Source organism: Peromyscus eremicus, chromosome 3, assembly GCF_949786415.1.
Source record: "Peromyscus eremicus chromosome 3, PerEre_H2_v1, whole genome shotgun sequence".
Taxonomy (NCBI): Eukaryota; Metazoa; Chordata; class Mammalia; order Rodentia; family Cricetidae; genus Peromyscus; species Peromyscus eremicus.
Genome location: NC_081418.1, coordinates 150,693,294 through 150,713,517, shown reverse-complemented (window position 1 = coordinate 150,713,517; position 20,224 = coordinate 150,693,294). Strand labels below are relative to the sequence as shown.

At 45.6% G+C, this 20,224-nt stretch overlaps 1 protein-coding gene across 1 annotated transcript in view; it reads left to right on the top strand.

The window, feature by feature from the left end:
* The first annotated feature begins 294 nt into the window (after positions 1 to 294).
* Positions 295 to 20,224, top strand: part of St8sia1 (ST8 alpha-N-acetyl-neuraminide alpha-2,8-sialyltransferase 1) — a 137,688-nt gene continuing 117,758 nt past the window's right edge. Inside the window, exon 1 of the mRNA XM_059258765.1 lies at positions 295 to 530. Within this exon, the coding sequence (XP_059114748.1) occupies positions 295 to 530 (236 nt within the window). The remainder of the gene's footprint in view (positions 531 to 20,224) is intronic.

The following is a 20,224-nucleotide window of genomic DNA, read 5'->3' as shown; positions in this document are numbered from 1 at the left end:
CTGCTCTCACCCAAACCCCTCCGTCGCCTACCTCTGCAGGGAAAGGGACCATGGCTCGTGACTTGCCCGGAGGCCACTTCCTCTAGCAAGAAATCCCTGGGAAAAGTTGCATTGGCGAAGATCCTTGTAGCTGACCTCTGGGGCCGTGGTGGGGGTCCCCCAGCCGTGCGTGTGCATGCAAGAAAGCCAAAGGTGTGTGTGCATGGGGGGCCGGCCGTGGAGGCACCCTCTCCTGCCACTTCGCCTGGCATTGTGTTGAGGCTCCCACGACCGACCCTGGATGCCGAGGCTGTGATGAGCCCCTGCGGGCGGGCCCGGCGACACACGTCCAGAGGGGCCATGGCCATGCTGGCATGGAAGTTCCCGCGTACCCGGCTGCCCGTGGGAGCCAGTGCCCTCTGTGTAGTGGTCCTCTGTTGGCTCTACGTCTTCCCTGTCTACCGGCTACCCAACGAGAAGGAGATCGTACAAGGGGTGCTGGCACAGCGCATGGCTTGGAGGAGGAACCAGACCGCTGCCAGGCTCTTCAGGTACCAACTGCTGGCCGCTGCTCCCTCCAGCATCCCTTCCTGGTAGTGTGCAGAGGACAGTCTGTGAGGCTTCCCTGTCCTGCTCCCTCTGTGCCATGCCCAACCTAGAGACTGAAGTCAGGGTCTCTGTCCCATCCCTTACACCAAGAGATGTATCAGGCACCTTTGCGTAAGCAAAGACGTGTTATTATCCCCAAGTCCGCCTTCTGTTGCAATTGGCCCAGCTCTGGTGAGAAGGGAGACCCAGGACAACTTAATCTCTGCTACTTTCAGAGAATTTATTGCTTGGACTCTGCAGATGTTTGGTGCTAAGAAGTAAGCTAGAAGCAGGTTCAGAGGCGTCTGGGGGCAAATGGTAATGCGGATCAAACATGCAGGAATGATAGGCAAGCCTCGGGTCAGAAACCCCTGAAATCCATCCACGTCTTTGTGCCCCCACACCCTGTGGCTTTGTGCAGTATGCCCATAGCGAGTCCGGAGCACAGAACCTGCTAAGCGCTGGGACCGCATGATTTTTGTGCTGAAATTTCAAGAACTTTTTGATGACATATTTTTCTCCTCTGACCAATTTTTTTGGTAGAGCAAGTTACTAGCCCAAGGTCATTCATTATCTAGGACAAGTGCAGGTGCTAGAATCTTTACCGCTTTCGTGTTCCAAAGCTCCTGGCTTCGTGTTTTTTTTTTTTTTTTTTTTTTTTTTCCCTTAGTTTAGACTCAGGAATGTTTCTGAGAGATGCATGTGAGGGAAAGGCTTGAAATCAGAAAACAAACAAAACCCAAGGCCAGGTTTGAAGTAGGGACCACACAGAGCTGGTAGTTCCCTCTCTTGGGGGAGGTGTGACTTTGAGGAGCAGAAGACGGGTTCCTGCACTTTACCAGCATCTGGGGGGAACTGGTGGGGGAACCGACTGACCAACCGAACCCACTGAATGACCAGCAGGGCAGTGCCTTCTCACCTCAGCCCCTGGCGCCAAGATGTTGCCTTGCTGGCCCCTTCTGATAGTGGTCTGAGGGAGGAGTTGACAGACAGGCAAGAGCCAATGGAAACCTTTCCCACTGATGTTATGAGCTAAAGTAAAATCTTTAAAAATAAATAATTTCCCTCCTTAGGCCAACTTCTGGGAAGGCAGAGGTTGAATGGTTCTTCCAGAATCTCGATGAAGGCAGCTGACATTTCCTTTCAGATTTAGAGGGAAGAGCTGTCTTTTTCTCCCCCTTCTTCACTCTGTCTCAGTCGTTTTTAAAATAATTCCACTCCCCTTCAAAGTACACAAAGATGATTTACTTCGGGCTCTAAGGCAGGTGGGGTACGTACCACCCAGTGGCTCCTTACAAACTGAAGGCACTTTTCTGTTCGAGAAAAGAACAGAAATGAATTAAGAAATTTCCATTGGCTTGAAAGAACACTATATATATATATATATATATATATATATATATATATATATATATATATATGTATATATAATGCCTTGTTAGAAAACACACACACACATGCACATACATACACACAGACACACACAGACACACAGACACACACACACACACACACACACACACACACATGCACACACACATGCCTTGTTAGAAAATAGAAAATTTCTTTGAGAGGACTCAGCCAAGTGCAAAAGCTTTCATAGTGTGATGAACACAGGCGAATGGTTTCTGAGATGCGCTTGCTCATTACTGTGTTTAACTTGGGGTGGTCTTCATCCTTTGACTTGCTTTCTGTGTTCAGAGAATGACTTACTTATGCCTATATACCATCAAATGTGCCTACGCACACATCCCTCAAAGTCAGCGTCTGTAAAAGTGTGCAAGAAGCACTTACTTCATTGAAAACAACTTAAACTTCAAATCAGAGTCCAGAATTTGCACAATGCCTATGTCGTAGCCAGCCCCAGAGCACAGTCTCTTTAGCAAATTACTTACCTCTCGGAATCTTGGCTTTCTTATTTATAAAATGCAGACAATACTATCTCCTTCCCAGGGTTGTGCTGTGGTTTAAATTGAAAAGAGGATTACCCAGTGTCTGGTACCTTGTATATCCAGAACATGGTCCATCTGTGGTTATCATACACTCTAACCTCCTGCATATGTTACCACTTTAGGGGGCACTTCTGGCCTGCCTGGAGGAGTTCCCACCATGTCGCCTGTCACATTTATAGACATATTTGTCCATGCTTCCCTCCTTGCTCACATTGATTAAATTAATAAACAGACAGAAAGTTTGGAAAGACTTGAGAAATTTTATTTTTGTTAAGCTAAAACATGTTTTTGCCTCGAACATTTATAAAATTCCTCACTTTTTAAACATCTGCCTGATTAGTTTGTGGATGGGAGTATGTGTTTGTGACAGACAGGTGAGTCAGAGGTCTCAGTGGCATTGCAGAGCCTCACTTGGCAACACATACCTTTGTTAGTCTAGTCTTAAACATTTTCACAGATACAAAGATGTGTGCACATATCAACAATGCATATTTATGTGAGGAGATAGACACAAACTTGTTGATGAACCTGGAAAAATATCATATATGTATGTACACATATAGAGATGTACATAAAGGCATGTATTTACAGTCACCCAGCCAATACCTAGTGCATGACTTCTATGTACCTTCTATGGGTCAGGCCCATAGGACCCAAATGCATAGGGTAGAAGAGCTAATCTCTCACTAGGGATATGTGACAAAGCAAATAAGTAAACAAATTGGAAGCACCATTCAAGTGATGGCAATAAAAGAGGACCTCCCTGTGTTTCCAACCCTGCATCTCAGATGCTCTTTCGCTCACTGGATCCCCACTGGTTCTTCGGATTCACTTTTCCTGCCCTGGAACCTGTGGGTCGACTTCTCTGATGGACAAAGTCTGGAAGACAGCAGCCTAGCAGTCCAGAGCTGTGGAGGTTGTGAACTAAGCAGGGGCTGGTGGAGTAGCCAGCCTCATTCTGGAAGCCCACATTCCTCCTGCTCCTATGGACAGACTGCTCACGTGGTGGGGAGTGCTAAGCTAGAGGAGTGCTTATGTCTCTGTGAGCTCCTGACCCAATCCATTTGCTCTTCAGAAATGAGCCCCCACCAGGACTTCTGTGTAAGGCTTTTTTCTTAGCACTGGGCACTGTAGTCAAACTAACCAACCAGTGCCAGCTCTGTGACGGCCTTATATGTGTTGTCTTCCAAGAGGATTTACGTAGTCTTGATTTAGGAGTATAACTATTTTGCTTGCATGCATGTGCACCACTTGCATGTCCACAGAGGACAGAAGAAGGCATTGGATCTTCTGGAACTGGAGTTGTAGAAGGTTGTGAGTTGGGTGCTGGGAACTGAACTCGGGTCCCCCACAAGAGCATCAAGCGCTCTTTACTGCTTAGCCATCTTTCCAGCGCCCTCCCCGATCTGTCAACTTTAACTCCCTTGAGAAACTTGTTAAAATGGAGAAAGGTGAATGCTTCTTGATTCCTAAAACAGAAGGATTTTCTAGACTCCCACGGGAAGAACAAACCTAGATGGCTGTGGATGTAACCAACTGGATGTTGAGGCACCTGAGAGAGGGAGTATGCCTGAGGGAAAGCACTGGGAATGGTCCAAATGTGGCTGTGACTCTTCCTACGTGTGGCTCACTGGTGAGGCACACAACTGTCACAGCTTCCTTCCCTGACTTGTCAAATAAGATGCGTGAAGATTCTACAAGGGCTGTAGTGACGTGGAAGCGTACACAGAACACTAGCCACATCTCTGTGTGATTCTGAGGCGTGGCAACGGAAACATCAGCCAGGCACTGCGAAGTTCACAGAACTTGCTACTTGAACTTCAAGTGAAATTGGTTTCAGAGAGGAGATGGGGTTTGTTATAAGCCTTGAAGGAGAGTAAAATGGGGTGGTGAGTGGAAGGCTGTTTTTAGCAGAGATGGAAGTATGTGATTGCTGTGTGTAATTCCCTCAAGCTACCAATGAAGATTCAGGTGACAGGCTGACTTGGAGGTCTGCAGAAGCCAGGTTCCAATCTCCAAATGCCTTTAAGGCTGTTCCTTGTGAGATAGGGACTGACAGTGTTATTACCACCAGAGAATTTAGGGGACAGAAGTTGTGCTAGTCCATCAAAATGTCTGTGTGTATGAACACGAATGCAGAGCGAATGTGTGTGGGTGCATGTGCACATGTGTGTACATGCATGTAGATGCCAGAAGTCAACCTCAGGTGTCGTTCTTGAAACACTATCTACCTTTTGTTTGTTTGTTGTTTTGAGACAGGGTCTGTCCCTGAACCTGGCGCTCACCAAGCAGGCTAGGCCATTGAGCAACAGGAATCCTCCTCTCTGTGCCTCTCTAGCTATGGAGGCTCAAAACTTCAGACATTGCCACACCGTCCTGGTGAGAAGGGTGTAGCTGTCAGTGCCCGGCATGCACACGGAATGTCTGTCATGTTAAGGGATTATGGAATCAACTTTGAAAAAGTTTCGTGGGAACAAGTTGGCATCATAAGTTTTGAAGTTAAGAGACTAAGCTAGAAGCTGTGTGTCAGTACATCCTTGTAGTCTCAACACTTAGCAGATTGTGACAGGTGAGAATCGTGAGTTTAAGGCCACATAGGGAGACTCTGTCTCAAAAGCAAGCAAACAAACAAAATCTAAACCAAAATAAAATGTTACAGTAATGTTATGGCTTGAAATATGGAGGGGCTTAGCAATAATCATCATAGACAAAAAATCTACCATTAAGATTTATTGGATATAAAATGTACCTGGCCTCATTCTTAGCACTTGTCCTCAAAGCAACTCTATAAAGTAGATTTTTTTTTTTTTTTGGTTTTTCGAGACAGGGTTTCTCTGTGTAGCTTTGCGCCTTTCCTGGAACTCACTTGGTAGTCCAGGCTGGCCTTGAACTCACAGAGATCCGCCTGGCTCTGCCTCCCAAGTGCTGGGATTAAAGGCGTGCGCCACCACCACCCGGCTATAAAGTATATTTTTAAAACAACACTTTGATTTACAGATGAAATTATGGGAGCCAGAGAGATCCAGGAACCACAAGGTAGAGTTGGATTTCCAGTGTGGAGCTGTGTAATTTAAGCCTCTAGCTCATTCTCTGGTGATGGTGGCAATGGCAGCATCGCCTGTGTCTTTTCTAATCAGACCTTGATTTCCTGTGTCTCTCCATTGTCACCCTTCACCCAGTCTGATTTGTAGATTAACACTGGGCTTGTTATTGTCCTGGAAACACACCAGGCTGTGTTAATGTTGTGCATCTTTCCTCTGGCCTGGGCTTTCCTTCCCCAGGATCACATCATCTTGTATTTCACCAGTCTACTTCCGGGTCACCTTTGGGGAGTGTGTGACAGGGACTGCACACAGTACTTCTGACATTAGCTCCGATTAACCCCATAGCACTCGGGCTGTGGTTGCTCTTGAACAAGACAGTCCTCATTGCCTGCCAGCCTGTAAAAATGTTTCTTATAGGATTGCTCTGAGATCAGTTTAGGTAATGCATTGGAAATGCCCACAACTAGGTCTAGCATGTAATTGATACTCAGGCCATGGACATGCCTCAGCTTGGCTTTCTTTAGTCTTTTCCTCCCCTGGGCTGTGTTTAAAGCATCTTCACTGTTTTCTCCTTCATCCTCCTCCTCTTCCTCTTTTCTGTTCTTTATCTTTGGTGTGAGTGCAGCTGCAGGTGTGTCAGGATAGCCCCACTTTTCACTGTGAGGCCGAGTCTCTGGTTTGGGGACATTGCATGTACCACATACTGGCCCATGAGCTTCTTAGGATTCACCTGGCTCCACCTCCCATCTCACCACAGGGGTCCTGGGATTGAAGATGCAGGGTTCTATCCCAATACCTTGCATCTGGGGATTCAAACTCAGGTCCTCACCCTGGCATGGAAAGAACTATTTCCCCAGTCCTTCTCTGTCTCCTTCATGCCATGTACATATGATTGAAGCTACTGGGAAGACTGAGTCAGGAAGTTCAAGACTTGCCTGGGCTCTGGAGTAATTTTCAACTACATCAAGACCCTGCCTCAAAACTAAGCCAGTGGAAAGAGGAATTGGCATGCAGTGGAGTATTTGTCTAGAATGTATAACGGTCCTGAGTTCAATTTCTCACAAAAAAGAGAGGGCTATTTTAGGAAATTAATTGGGCTAACCAAGTGATATGTATGTCAGTTTAGGGTGTGGCCTGTTTGAAGTCTGTGGGTCATCTTGGAATGATGCTGACTTCCTGTCCTCCCTACAGTAGCCCAGGCTGGCCTTGAGTTCATTGTGTAGTGGAAGCTAGCCTTGTACTCCTGATCCTTTCGTTTCTGCTTCCCTCCCATGTGCTGGAATTTCAAATAATTCATTTAGGCCTTTGGGGTCTTGACCATTGGTGTCCACTAACCTTGAAGGGATTGGGTGCTGACTGAATAATTGCTAATTAATAGCCATGTCTTGGGGCACATTTTATGCCTATAGTTGTCCCTTCAGTGAAGGGATACATGACAATGGAATGTGACTTTATGATGTACTCTACTTTCCATACTGGGTACTGAGGAAGCTGTACTGTGGCTCGTGGCCTCCTGAGGAAGACAGCAGACCTAGTATAAGTTATCAGCCGTTTGCTCATTACCCACATCTCCTGTCAGAATGCTTCTTATGGGCTAATGTGGGGAGGGGGGATGCAAGGAATCAAAATGGGGTGTTGTTGTTTTTACTCTTTTTTGGGGGCCTGCCACTCAGCTCCCAAATAAATCACACACAGAGGCTCATTCTTAATTATCAATGCCTGGACTTAGCTTGGCTTGTTTCTCGCCAGCTTTTCTTAATTTTAAATAACCTCATTTACCTTTTGTCTCTGGACTTTTCCCTTTTCTTACTTCTGTACTTTCACTCTTACTCCGTGGCTGGCTGTGTGGCTGGGTGGTTGGCCCCTAGTGTCCTCCTCTCCTTGTTCTCTTGCTCTTTCTTCTTGCTCCTTCCATATTTCTCCTTCTATATATTCTCTCAGCCTACCAGCCCCACTTGTCCTTTCTCCTGCCTCACTATTGGCTGTTCAGCTCTTTATTAGACCATCAGGTGTTTTAGACAGGCACAGTAACACAGCTTCACAGAGTTAAACAAATGCAACATAAAAGAATGCAACACATCTTGGCATCATCAAACAAATGTTCCACAGCATAAACAAATATAACACACCTTATAATAATATTTTACTACAATGGGGTCCTAGACTTTATAAAGTCCGAAGTCTAGTAACATTGGTTAAATAATGAAAAACTGAATCCTGAGCCTAGCAGTACACACCTGTAATACCAGCACTCTGGAGGATTTCTATGAGTTTGAGGGCAGCCTGGGCTACATAATAAAGCCCCCATCTAAACCTCTCTCCAAATAACAACAACATTTTAAATTAAAAAAAAAGAAAGAAATTAACTGAAATAGTGCCCCAAGGGATGCAGTCTGTCAGCTTTGGGTAATTATGATAATTTTGAAGCAATTGATTGGTCTCTCTGTCTGGGGAACCATTTTTTTTTATTGTGTCACTGAGATAGAAGCAAACCAAACAGCAGGGTTGTGTGTGGTAGCTGTATCCAGAGGTGCACGCTTCCCCTTCACACCAGCTGAGGCCCCCTGCTGGAGCCTTCCATGTGGCTGTGTGGAGATCAGACTGACTTGAGAAACACTCATTTCAATGACTTGATTGATATGAGAAATACATACATGATTTCACGTTCCCCATGTTCATTTAAGCATTTCATAGTGTTACTATCTGTCTGATTTTTGGAAATAATACACATTTAATGCAAAACAATTTAAAATTCAGTAAAAAGGAGAAAAAAGTCTTAATGCTGTTAGTGGTACTTAGTGTAAACAAATTGGTTTGCACGTGTCTCTGTTATTCAGTGTATATTTTATAGACTTAGCTTAATATATTCCTTTATCCACTCAAGATCATACTTACTGCCATTTTGTCGTGTAACTGTTATTTTCAAAATTGTGATAATACAGCTTTATGATTTTTATTTTGAAACAATAACATTTATTGTGAGTTTTTTTGTTATTGTTGTTTTCAAGAAGTTACCATATTAGAACAGCTAGCTTTTATAAAAGGCAGTTCACGCTGCTTCTGGAAAAGTTGTACACTGGCCCTTTAAAATGTTTTCTGTGTTTTTGTGCATGGTTTTATATATATTCCCTTCAAAGAACTGTGCTTTGTGGCCGAGGACGTGGCTCAGTGGGTCAGTGCTTGCCTAGCATTCATGAAGCCTAGGTTGAAGCCCGAGCACTGCATGAACTGGATTTGTTGATACACAGCTGTCATCCCAGGACTTGCAAGATGGAGGCAGAAGACTCAGGAATTCAAGATCATCAGAGCTGGGCTGGGATGCCTGAAACCCTGTCTCAGAGGGGGCGGGGTGGGGCGGGGTTCTGCTTTCAAAGTGTTGAAGGTAACACTGTTTTTAAGATAAGTGACATCTAGTGAGCTTTCCTGGCCTTGTCCTTTCAGACGCTCTGTGTGTTTCTAGGTGTTTGTAAAATACATTGACCTTGAGCATTCACTGCAGATGCTTCCTAGTAAAAGCATCTCATTGGCATCCTTTTTGTTTGCTTGTGTGTGAGACAGGGTCTCACCTTGTAGCCTTCAGATTCAGCATAGTGCTCTTGCCTCAGCCTCCCAGGTGCTGAGGTTGTAGGTTGAACTACCACAGCTGGCTAAGAATTCACACCCTGACAGCCTTGCTCCTACCATCAGCCCCAAACTGCCTCATACAGTTAGTTGCTCATAGAATGTAATTGACTTCGGCCAAGGGCACTTCGGGTTTTTCCGTCTTTGAAAAGAGCAGAGGGTAACTGCATAAGTCGCAGGCACACAATGACTATGAGAGTGATGAAATTCCCCTCAGGTGAATTTTCAAGAGGTCAAAGCCACTAGAAGTTTTCACACACTGGATCCCTGCCTGGTGCCGGCCCTTCCCCATGGAGGGCCTTTTTTGGGGCCATGGTACACATGGCTGTCTCTCCCCATTACCCTCTGCATTCCCGTACAGAATTACTTAGCACTGTTAGCACTGGCTCCATCAACAGGAAAATAACAGTGCGTTATCCAACCCCTGCCATCATGGTTTTTTCTACGTCTTAAGTAATTAGACTGTAATATAAAAATAAAGGCTACCTTACTTCAAGCTGAAGTTGAGAAGTCAAGGCGAGAGAAAAGTAGCTCAGATAAAATAGAAACATTGTAAATTGTGACTGTAGTTTTGGGAGTCATTTCCCTAAAATTAGAAGTGTGGAGAGTGACTCTGAAAGAGGGTGATGTTGGGTTATAAAGGTACAGAAACCCATAATGACCTTTAACTGGGTCAGCATTTGGAGGTTGTATGCTATACAGGGAGAGGCCATCAGCATCCTTTATCACTGTCCTGTATCCTCTTCTGTCCTATGTAAGATGAATGGCCAACTGTCCCCTCTGGTATTTTGGGGCTGTATTCAGAGCTGTTTATGTTTCTCTGTCTCACCTCATCCGTCACTCTCACCAAATGTGGGCATGCCATGATGTCTAATAAGGATTTGTTGGGTGGATAGAAATGTCTGATACCGGTGAGGTAGGGTTCCACTGATGATCCAACAGATTCCAACTCACTCAGCACAGCTTCATTCATGACTTGCTGAACAAGATCTACTCAGGGTCTTCCTGTTCCAGATACTGTTTGCTTGTTGAAAAGCCCCAAGGACACAGGCTTCACCCATATGAGCAGATGAGCACATAGCATGTCAATGAAGGCCAGCAGCATCCTTCAGTCCCACAGCTGTGTTGTTTCTTTTTGAGACAGATTTACTGCATAACCCAGGCTAGCCTGGAACTCATCCCCTGCTTCTGTCTTCTGAGTGCTGGGATTATAAGTATGGGCTACCACATCTGACTTTCTTTCTTTTTTGGAGACAGAGTATTATGTGGCTCAGGATGGTCTCAAGTAAATAACTCTCAAATAAACTCACTATGTTGCCAAGGATGATTTTGAACTCCTGATCCTCCTGCCTCTACCTCCCGAGTGCGCAAATTACAGGCTTGCATGCCCATGTTTAGAGTATGTGGTCTTTGGAGTGGAACCCAGGGTCCTATGCATGCTAGGCAAGCATCTACTAATTGGGCTATGTCTCCAGCTTTGAACTCTTTTTATTTGTTTTTTTAAATGGGAGAAAAAAATAAGCACACATTCAATGTCACTTTCAGAACTTCACTGTGTATGTCTGTGTTTGGTACAGTACTGAGAGGGCCAGCCCCTTCTACTTCACTTGATTCTAGGCCAAGACTGGAGGTGGGAGGTCTTAGAATATCTACTGACTCTTTCTGAGCAACATGTGAAAAGTTAGAGGGAGAAGCATTTTAAAACAGGAGCAGAGCCGGGTGGTGGTGGCACACGCCTTTTATCCCAGCACTCGGGAGGCAGAGTCAGGCAGATCTCTGTGAGTCTGGGGCCAGCCTGGGCTACAGAGTGAGTTCCAGGAAAGACTCTAAAGCTACACAAAGAAACCCTGTCTCGAAAAAAAGAAAACAAAAACAAAAACAAACAAACAAATAAACAACAACAACAAAAAGCCAGGAGCAGATATCATTCCACAGGGGAAGCTAAGCTCAGTCCCCCATAGAACACAGCCTGGGGTGCAGGCTTGGGTGAGAAGACTCACAGCCTAAGCCATTGCTGTACTGGCCCCGCCACCTGAGGTAAGGAAGGGAGAGCTGGGCAGTAAGACCCTTGGAGCTGGAATGAGAAGCTCAGTTTGGAGTCAAAACAAAAACATAATTTTTCCACTCTATTTTTGAGACAGGGTTTCCTGTAGTCCAGGCTGGCCTGGAACTCCCATCCCATTACTTGTAGCCCTATCAACTACCAACTAGCCAATTCCCAATCCTTCTGCCTCCACCTCCCAAGTTTTGGGATTCTAGGTGTTTACCACCATGTCTGGCTGGCTTACGTTTTTGTAAAAAACAGCTCCACTGTCTTGTGTGACAAAACTTTTCCTGGGGAGACACAACACATCGCTACCCACTCCAGACAGGGAGCCCACAACAGACCAAAGGACAGATACCACCAAAGCCCAACTTGGTGAATAATGAGATTTATTGGGGTTACTTACAGAAGCAGAAACGACTCAAAGACAGCTGCATCATCATCATCCCCCAGCATGAGTGGCAGTTCACAAAAAATGGGGAAACCTGGAGTGCACGGCATAGCCAACAGGTAGCTCTACAGGTTGGAGAGTGCCCTTCCCAAGTGATTCTGGTCTAAGTGTCTTTAGACAGCATGGGTGGTTTCTGCTGCTTCCAGAGGGCTGGTCTGGTCTCAGAGCCTCCTTTGCAGTTCTGCTTCTCTCTGTTGGAAAGCACCCCAGTTTTTATTGCTTAATCTGGTGGTGAGTGGATCTGGTCAGTTTTAGGAACTTCCTGCGCTATTTTGAGTTGTTTACCTTCCCCTTGAAGGAGCTTTCCTGCTCCATCTCCAGTGCCCCTCCTCACCCCCCCCCCACTACCCTACTTAGCTGTTTTGATGGATCTCTGGCCTCCTTGGTCCCTGTTGATTTGAACACTGGCCGTGGGTGAGTCCCTCCTTTACCTGTTCACAACCTGCCTTCTTAGAACTCTTGCGCACACTACCCACAAGGGGCTGCCCCTTCCTTTCCAGGCTGGGAGTGTCGTCTTGGCTTGTCACTGCCCCACCCCCAGTGGGCTGTAGCATTTCTTTAATTTCTCCCTTGGCTTTCTTCACAGCCCAGAAACAGTATTTTGATCTGGGGAAGGAATGTCTGTTGCTCCTTGCTGTAAATGCCCTTGATATTCACTAGGACTGGTTTGGAGACTCCCATAATTCTCCTCCCTGCAATCAAGGAAGAAGAACCATGTTTTCCCTCTGCCTCTGGAGAAGTAGTAGCCGTGACTTAGGAACAGGACACTCCATCACCGCCACTTCCTTCTCAGTCCTCCCCTGTGTGAACACACTGGGTGCTGTTGAGAGGCGCTAGGCCCCGAACCCGATGGTGTTCTGAACTTGAAAAGCCAGGGTGGTTCTGTGGGGGCTTGGCTTCAGTTTCCAGAGAAGAGGGGAAGCAATGTCATATTTTGATACAGTTGTGTGCTGAGTTGTATCTTCACACCCACTGATTCTGATACAGGGCCTTGCACATGGGAGACAAGCACTCTACCACATAGGCACACTCTAAGCAAACCACATGCTGCTCAGTCTCTCCCTCTGGCTCCTTCCCCTCCCCCTCCTCCCCTCCCCCTCCTCCCCTCCCCCTCCTCCCCTCCCCCTCCTCCCCTCCCCCTCCTCCCCTCCCCCTCCTCCCCTCCCCCTCCTCCCCTCCCCCTCCTCCCCTTTTTGTCCCCTCCCCTCTTTTCTGCCCTCTCTGTGACTGTGTCATGCTTTTTTTCCTAGTGGTATCTCCCACTGCCAGCTCTTTCTTGCTTCTTCTCCTGGCCCAGGGAGCTCAGGAGTAGACCGTATTTCCAGACCAACTGAGAGTAATGCCTGCGTCTCTATCATGAAACCCCACTGAAAATCTCGTGACAAAATGCAAGTTTCAGTAAAGAAGCTGTAAGATTGCTCCTTGTGTGTCAGGTTCCAAGATTTATCACTTGTACACAGTCCAAAAACTTTTAAAATAGAGATGCAATATGGGAAATTAAGTTTGGATTTAATTAACATTTACCAAGCCCCAATTATGTGTAAGCACCATGCACATGCTGTCTGTGCAGTGCGTTAGCTGGTCTAACCCTGGATCTTAAGCTTCATTTTGCAGACAATGATTTCTAGTAGTATAGTTGTTTATTTTGTGGTTACTATATGTCAGTTCTGTGTTAAGCATTATATGTAGTGCTACTTTTAACAATCGCAAGAACTGGGTGGGGAACATATTTGTTGCCCCTCTTTTACAGAGAAGCAGGCTATGACTATTTGCTCAAGATGGTTCCTGGTGGCAGTGACCAGAATTCAAGGAATGCCCAGTGTTGCTCTCTCTGAAAGGTTCTGGGTGGAGGCTAATATCAGCCTGGTATCCCTGTAGGGTGACATCATCCTGGTGGCCTTGTAGGGTGACATCATCCTGGTGGCCCTGTAGGATGACATCCTCCTGATGGCCCTGTAGGATGACATCCTCCTGATGGCCCTGTAGGATGACATCATCCTGGTGGCCCTGTAGTGCTGTGGGATGGTCTGTATGTGCTCTGATTGGTCAATAAATAAAACACTGATTGGCCAGTGGCCAGGCAGGAAGTATAGGCGGGACTAACAGAGAGGAGAATTGAGAGAACAGGAAGGAGGGGGGAGACACTGCCAGGCGCTGCTATGACAAGCGGCATGTGAAGACGCCGGTAAACCACAAGCCATGTGGCAAGGTATAGATTTATAGAAATGGATTAATTTAAAATATAAGAACAGTTAGCAGGAAGCCTGGCACGGCCATACAGTTTGTAAGCAATATAAGTCTCTGTGTTTACTTGGTTGGGTCTGAGTGTCTGTGGGTGACAGAAATTTGTCCTGACTGTGGGCCAGGCAGGAAAACTCTAGCTACACTGTAGGATGACATCATCCTGGTGGCCCTGAGCATGAATCCTAAATGGTCTTTTAATAAAAACCCAGAGCCAGACATTGGGGTCAATGCTGAAAGATCAGAGAGACAAAGGAACAGCCACAGCCACTTCTCATCTCACCAACTCCACGAATCCTCAGACTGAATGCCTGAGTCCTCAGCCAAAAAGGCCTAATTCTCCTGCCTTATACTCCTTTCTCTGCCCAGCTATACCATTTCCTGTCTCAACCTTTCTAGTGCTGGGATTAAAGGCGTGTGACTCCCAAGTACTGGGATTAAGGGTGTGTGCCACCACTGCCTGGCTCTGTTTCTTTTAGACTGGATTAATCTCATGTAGTCCAGGGTGGCCTTGAACTCACAGAGATCCATCTGGATCTCTGCCTCTGTCTTTTGAGTGCTAGGATTAAAGGTGTGTGCCACCACTGCCTGACCTCTATGTTTAATCTAGTGGCTGGCTCTGTCCTCTGATCTTCAGGCAAATTTTATTAGAGTACAACAAAATATCACCATATTGTAGGATGATGTCATCCTGGTGGCCCTGTAGGATGACACCCTCCTGGTGGCCCCACAGGATGGCTCTTCTATTGGTGGAGAGACTGAAGCCCATGAACCTTAAGGAACTTAGCTAAGGTCATACAGTTGGTAATGGCCTTCCATGAGGGCCCAGAACTTCCTTTTCACAGGAGACTAGTGTTTAGTTCTCACACTGAGGGTTTCAGTTGAACTCTGATAATTAATCCTTCCATTGCAGTCTTTTTATTTTTATTTTATTTTTCTTTTGAGATAGGGTCTCACTTTGTAGCCTAGGCTAGCCTATTGCTCACCATGTAGTCCAGGTTGGCTCAGAACTCTTTGGCTACCCTTTCAAGCCCAGCATTTCCAAGTACTGGGATTCCAGTTGTGAGCCACACACCAGCTGCCGCACATTTCCCCGGGAGGGTAAATCTCAGAGGACAATTAACACTGCCCATCGCTTTTCACTTCCTCTAATGGTGCAGTTTTGATGTTACCCTTGTCAAGGGTTCTACACATAAAACCAAAGCCATGGGCTTTCACCAAGGCAGGAAGCGGCTGTCTCCTTTCTTCTGCATCTGTCTGATGTCTCTGGTTGAAACTTTAGTGAAGAATTCTTTTGTTGTCCTAACTTCCTCTCTGCCCTGGCCTCCTCCTCTCCTGCCTTTGGCATCTCTGAGACATGTGCCGTGGGAACATGTTATTAACCGTGCTGTGGCTGCAGGGCTGGAGCCTGTACTCCTGTGAGAAGCAGGAGAGAGACAGCTGAGCACAGGGAGGTTCTATGCTCTGTGAAAGTGTTGTTTCTCTCAATTTGCTCGGCTGGGGAAATCCTCAGGGACCTTTTTTTGGGCTGTAATGTTACTCAGAAAGATAGCTGAGAGATGCCATGTATATGTGTAAAATAAAATATTGTATTCTTACACTAAAGCTTATGGAAGGGTGCTGGGTGGTGTAGAAGCTGGCTGGATCTTATCGCTACAGGTCAGGAGCATTAGGTTTCCATTTGTCCTTCTGGGTTGTTCTCTCTAGCTCATTATCCAAGCTTGGACACTCGAGGTGAAATCTACAGTTTTGCCAGGACTGCTGGCATGAGTGAGGGCTATTGTAAACAAACAGGGATGTATAATCCCCTTCCTACAGATGAGTTTATATGCCTGTATCATCGACATCTATGTCTGTCTGTCAGTCAGTCTACTTTATTATCATCTGTATCTATCCTCTAATCTATTATCTATTCATTATCTAGCATCTATTTTTCTGTTATCTATTATTTACCTAGTTATCTATCATCTATCAATCAATTTTCTATCTGTATCTAGCATCTATTATCTATCACTATTTATCTGTAGCATGAACCCTAATTGGTTTTATTAGTAAAACCCTAGAGTCAGATATCAGGGGGAAAGCTGGAAGATCAGAGAAGCAGAGCAGCATCCACTAGAGTTCTTGCCTCGACTGAATCCTCAGCCCGAAAGGGACCAAGCTCCTTTTTTCTCCCGCCTTATTTTCCGTTCTCCACCCACCCTATCACTTCCTGTCTCTACCTCCCTAGTGCTGGGATCAAAGGTGTGTACCACCACTGCCTGTCTCTGTTTCTCCTTTAGCCTGGATCAGTCTTGTGTAGCCTAGGGTGACCTTGAACTCACAGAGATCAGACAACCTCTGGCTCCTGAGTGCTGGGATTAAAGGTGTGTGCCACCACTGCCTGGCCTCTATGGCTAACTAGTGGCTTAGCTCTGCACTCTGATCATCAGGCAAGTTAGATCACAAACGAAATATCACCACATTTATCTATTATCTATCCATTCCATCCAGCATCCATTTATCTATTTCCTATAATTTATCTAGTATCATATATATATCATTTGTCATCTATCTATACTCTATTAATCATCTGTATATCTATCAATCATCTGTTGTTTATAATTTATCAGCTATCATATATTTATCATCTATGTATCTATCATCTATCTTCTATCACGTGTCTACTATTTATCCTATATACTAATGTGCAGCCTCCAGGATGGCTCCCAGTTTCCCAGCGTCCCCTCTTTGGTACCCATGCCCTGTGTTGTCCTCTCTCATTTTGAGTGTGGGCTGCATTTAGTGACTCACTTCTAAAATAGAATAGAATACTGCAGAAACGATGGTGCCTCACTCTGAGACTGGGTTAAGAGCAGCCGTGGCTTCATTTGGACCGCCTCCTTCTCTCCGTTGGATCATTGCCCTGCTGTGGGGACCTCCAGGCAATCTGCGGAGAAGCCTGTGCATAGGAGACTGAGGTCTAGTCAATGGCCAGGAAGGAACTGAGGGCAGCAGCAGCCCTGGATGGGAGCCAAGAAGGGCGTCCTTGTTCTGAACTGAAGCTCCAGCTGACAGCTTGACTGTAACTTCATGAGCGGTGTGAGCTACAAGGGCTTAACTGAGATACCCCTGATGCGCAGAGCTAAGTCACTGATAAAATTGAGGGTAATTGTCACACACCTCAAACAACAGTTGCTAAGTAGTTACTGTTGTTTTATTGGACTATTAAGTTTATTAGATTATTAATTGGATTACTAAACATCAAAGCATGTAGCCAGTCATCTGGACTGAGTCCTTTCCCTCCCTCCACTGCGCACTCAGCACTGGTGTTACAGAGCGTATCTATGGAAGATGTTTTCCCAGAGCTTTGACCATCCTTGTGTTTATGTTAATTTTTTCTACAAAGACTTTAAAAGTCATCAGAAAATTGATGTCATCCATCTCTAAATTTCATGACTATTTAAAATGGTTTACCTTTATTGTTTTTAAACTGTATCCACCTGTGGGTATGTGCACATGAATGCAGATGCCCACAGAAACCAGGGGCATCAGATGGCCTGGACCTGGAGGTACAGGCAATTGGGACCTGTCTGACATGGATTCTGAGAACTGAGCTCGAGTCCTCTGAAAGAGCATTCCATGCTTTTAACTGCTGGCTCATCTCTCCAGCCCCCACTTATGGTTTTTAAACCTTTATGTCCTGATGCCCACAGCCCAAGATATTTTCATCTGATATTTTTATGACCTAACTTTTGAGATCTATGTATGTTCTTTTTTTAATAGAGTGAGCTGTGGACTTGACCCCACTGTTCAGTCTGGTGGCATCACTAGAACAAACCCAAACCAAAATTCTACCCCTCCCCGGCACTGCCAAGTCGACCTGTGCTCGGCAACCCTCTACATGTGGGCCTGATTTGGATCTCCTACTCTTCTTCCTCAGGTGTTTCTCTTTTCATTCAAAAGTCAGACTTGCCCAGTAGCTGTTGCCGTACAGTGACGTTTTAGGGGTTTTGATGTGGTTCTTTGTTTGTTTGGGATAGGTCTGCCTGGCCTGGAACTCACTATGCAGACCAAGTTGGCCTCAGACATGTAGAAATCTGCCTGCCTCTGCCTCCTGTCTTCTGGGGTCAAAGGCGTGCACCACCACACCCAGCTATTTTAATATCTGATAGGGACCCAGTTACTATTTCTCTGTCAGAACTGTCTTTGGTTGCCATAATTTTCTCTTAGGTGCAATTGAGATGGTTTTTCAATTTCACTGAAACGTCTCATTTGAATTGCACTAATTTATGCATTCTTACTACAAAATTGAAACTGCCTACCTGAGAATAAGATATATTTAATTAATATTCAATGCTTAAATGCCTAAATGGAGTATTCAGGCTTGTTTCTCACATATCTCCTTATTTTTATTGAGATAATTTTTAAGATATTTCGTGTACTGTAGTGTGTAAGAGGCATTGTTTGTATACAAGAAAGGTGTTAATTGTTACATACATCTAGCTCTCTCACTAAAATTTCCAAAGTACATTTTTTCCTGGTCAGTCCCTTTCAGTTTGCTAGATACATGCTGATATATGTATATTGTTTATAAATGGTGAGATTTTCTTTCCTCCTTCTTTGCATTTATTTCTTATGCTTTTCTGTTTTTTTAATGAGTATGAATTTAGTGTTTTTTTCTGTGGTTTTCAAGCTGGATTTCTGTGTTCTCTCTCTCTCTCTCTTCTTAACTCTCACCATACATTGGCTTCTACCTCTGTGTCCTTAGGTCATATCTCTCTCTTAAGGAAGGAAGTAAAGGTTATAGAGGGGCTGTGCAAGGATTCAAGTTGAGGACTCGCTGCTCCCAGCTCACTCTCTAAACATTGCCCCACACAACCTCCATCGAAAGTATTTGGGGGCCAGCAGGATGGCTCAGTGGGGATAGAGCCATGCAAGTCTGACAGCCTGACTTCAAGTCCCTGAAACCCATGGTGGAAAGAGGACTGACTTCCAAATGTTGCCCTCTGTCCTCTGCATGTTTGACATGATTGGCACACACGCACCCTACCCTACTCCCACACACAATTAAAAAAGAAAAAGAAAACTTGGAAATGCCGTTGGCTGCTGGCTTGTCTCTAGGTTCTTTTTTCTCCATCCTCTCTGCATGTTGTTTCTGAATACAGTGAAGTCTAGTCACTAAGACTCATCCCAGAATGCATGCTGTTCACTAGCTCTGGAAATCTGCCACTGATTTCATAATCATCCAGATTGCCATTGTGGTGACCAGAATTATGACATGGTTGAACTGGCGCTAAGAACTGCAGATCTAGGCACAGCACTGCGCCACGCCACTGTGAAGAGGGGTATGTGTGTGTGTGTATGTGTGTGTGTGTGTGTTCGGGACCTGAGTTTGTCTTCACCAACTGCTCTGATCTGTGCTGTTCTGAAGTTCCCTCTCTCCTCCCTGCTCTTCAGTCTCCTGTTACACTTTCCGCTTGTGCTTCTGAACCATAAGGCAGCCAGTTTGACAGGAAACAGCTCCCTGGGAGATGCTGAAATTAAATGGACCCGGCTTCTGGAAAGGTCATTATTTTAGGAGAGAGCCCCGGAGAGGGAAAGAAAACAGCTTCGATCCTTGTGGAGGTGTGGACAACAAGAGACAAGAGAGACACTCTCGTCAGAGGACAGGAAAATGGTCTCTGCTTAGGAACTTGGTATGTGAGGCTGGGGGATGGCTCTTGGTTAAAGAGCTTGCTTTGCAAATATGAAGAATGGATTTGCATCCCCAGAACCCACATAATGCCAAGGAGATGTCGGGGGACATCTGTCATTTCAGTGCCGGGAAGGTAGAGACAGAACCTCACAAAGCACTGAGTCCAGACATGCTGCATCTGTGAGCTCTGGGTTCAACTGAGAGACCCTGACTCAGTAAACAAGACAGAAGGTGATGCAGGAAGACTCTGACTTCAGGTCTTGACGTGCACACACGCACATTTGTGAACATGCACACCAGCCACACCTGAGATAAACAAAACAGAAAATCCTTCAGATGCCTTGATTTTCAGTCACTACTCTCAGCAGAACTACTTTGTGTCTTAGGGCGTCTCTGAGCCTGTCTGTGGTGAATGGAGCATAGCTCTGTGATGGTGGCTGGGATGAGAATGGATGAGGAGTAGGGAAGCACAGTAAGAATGGTGGGTCCTTACTCAAGTGATTGCCTCTGGGGTGCATCCCAGCTCCTTCTCTTTTATTCACCCTGCCATCACTGGGCTTAGAACTCACCATCGGGGTCAGTGGAGTCCCTGGCCTTTGGGTGACCACAGCTAATGTCTGCACAAGT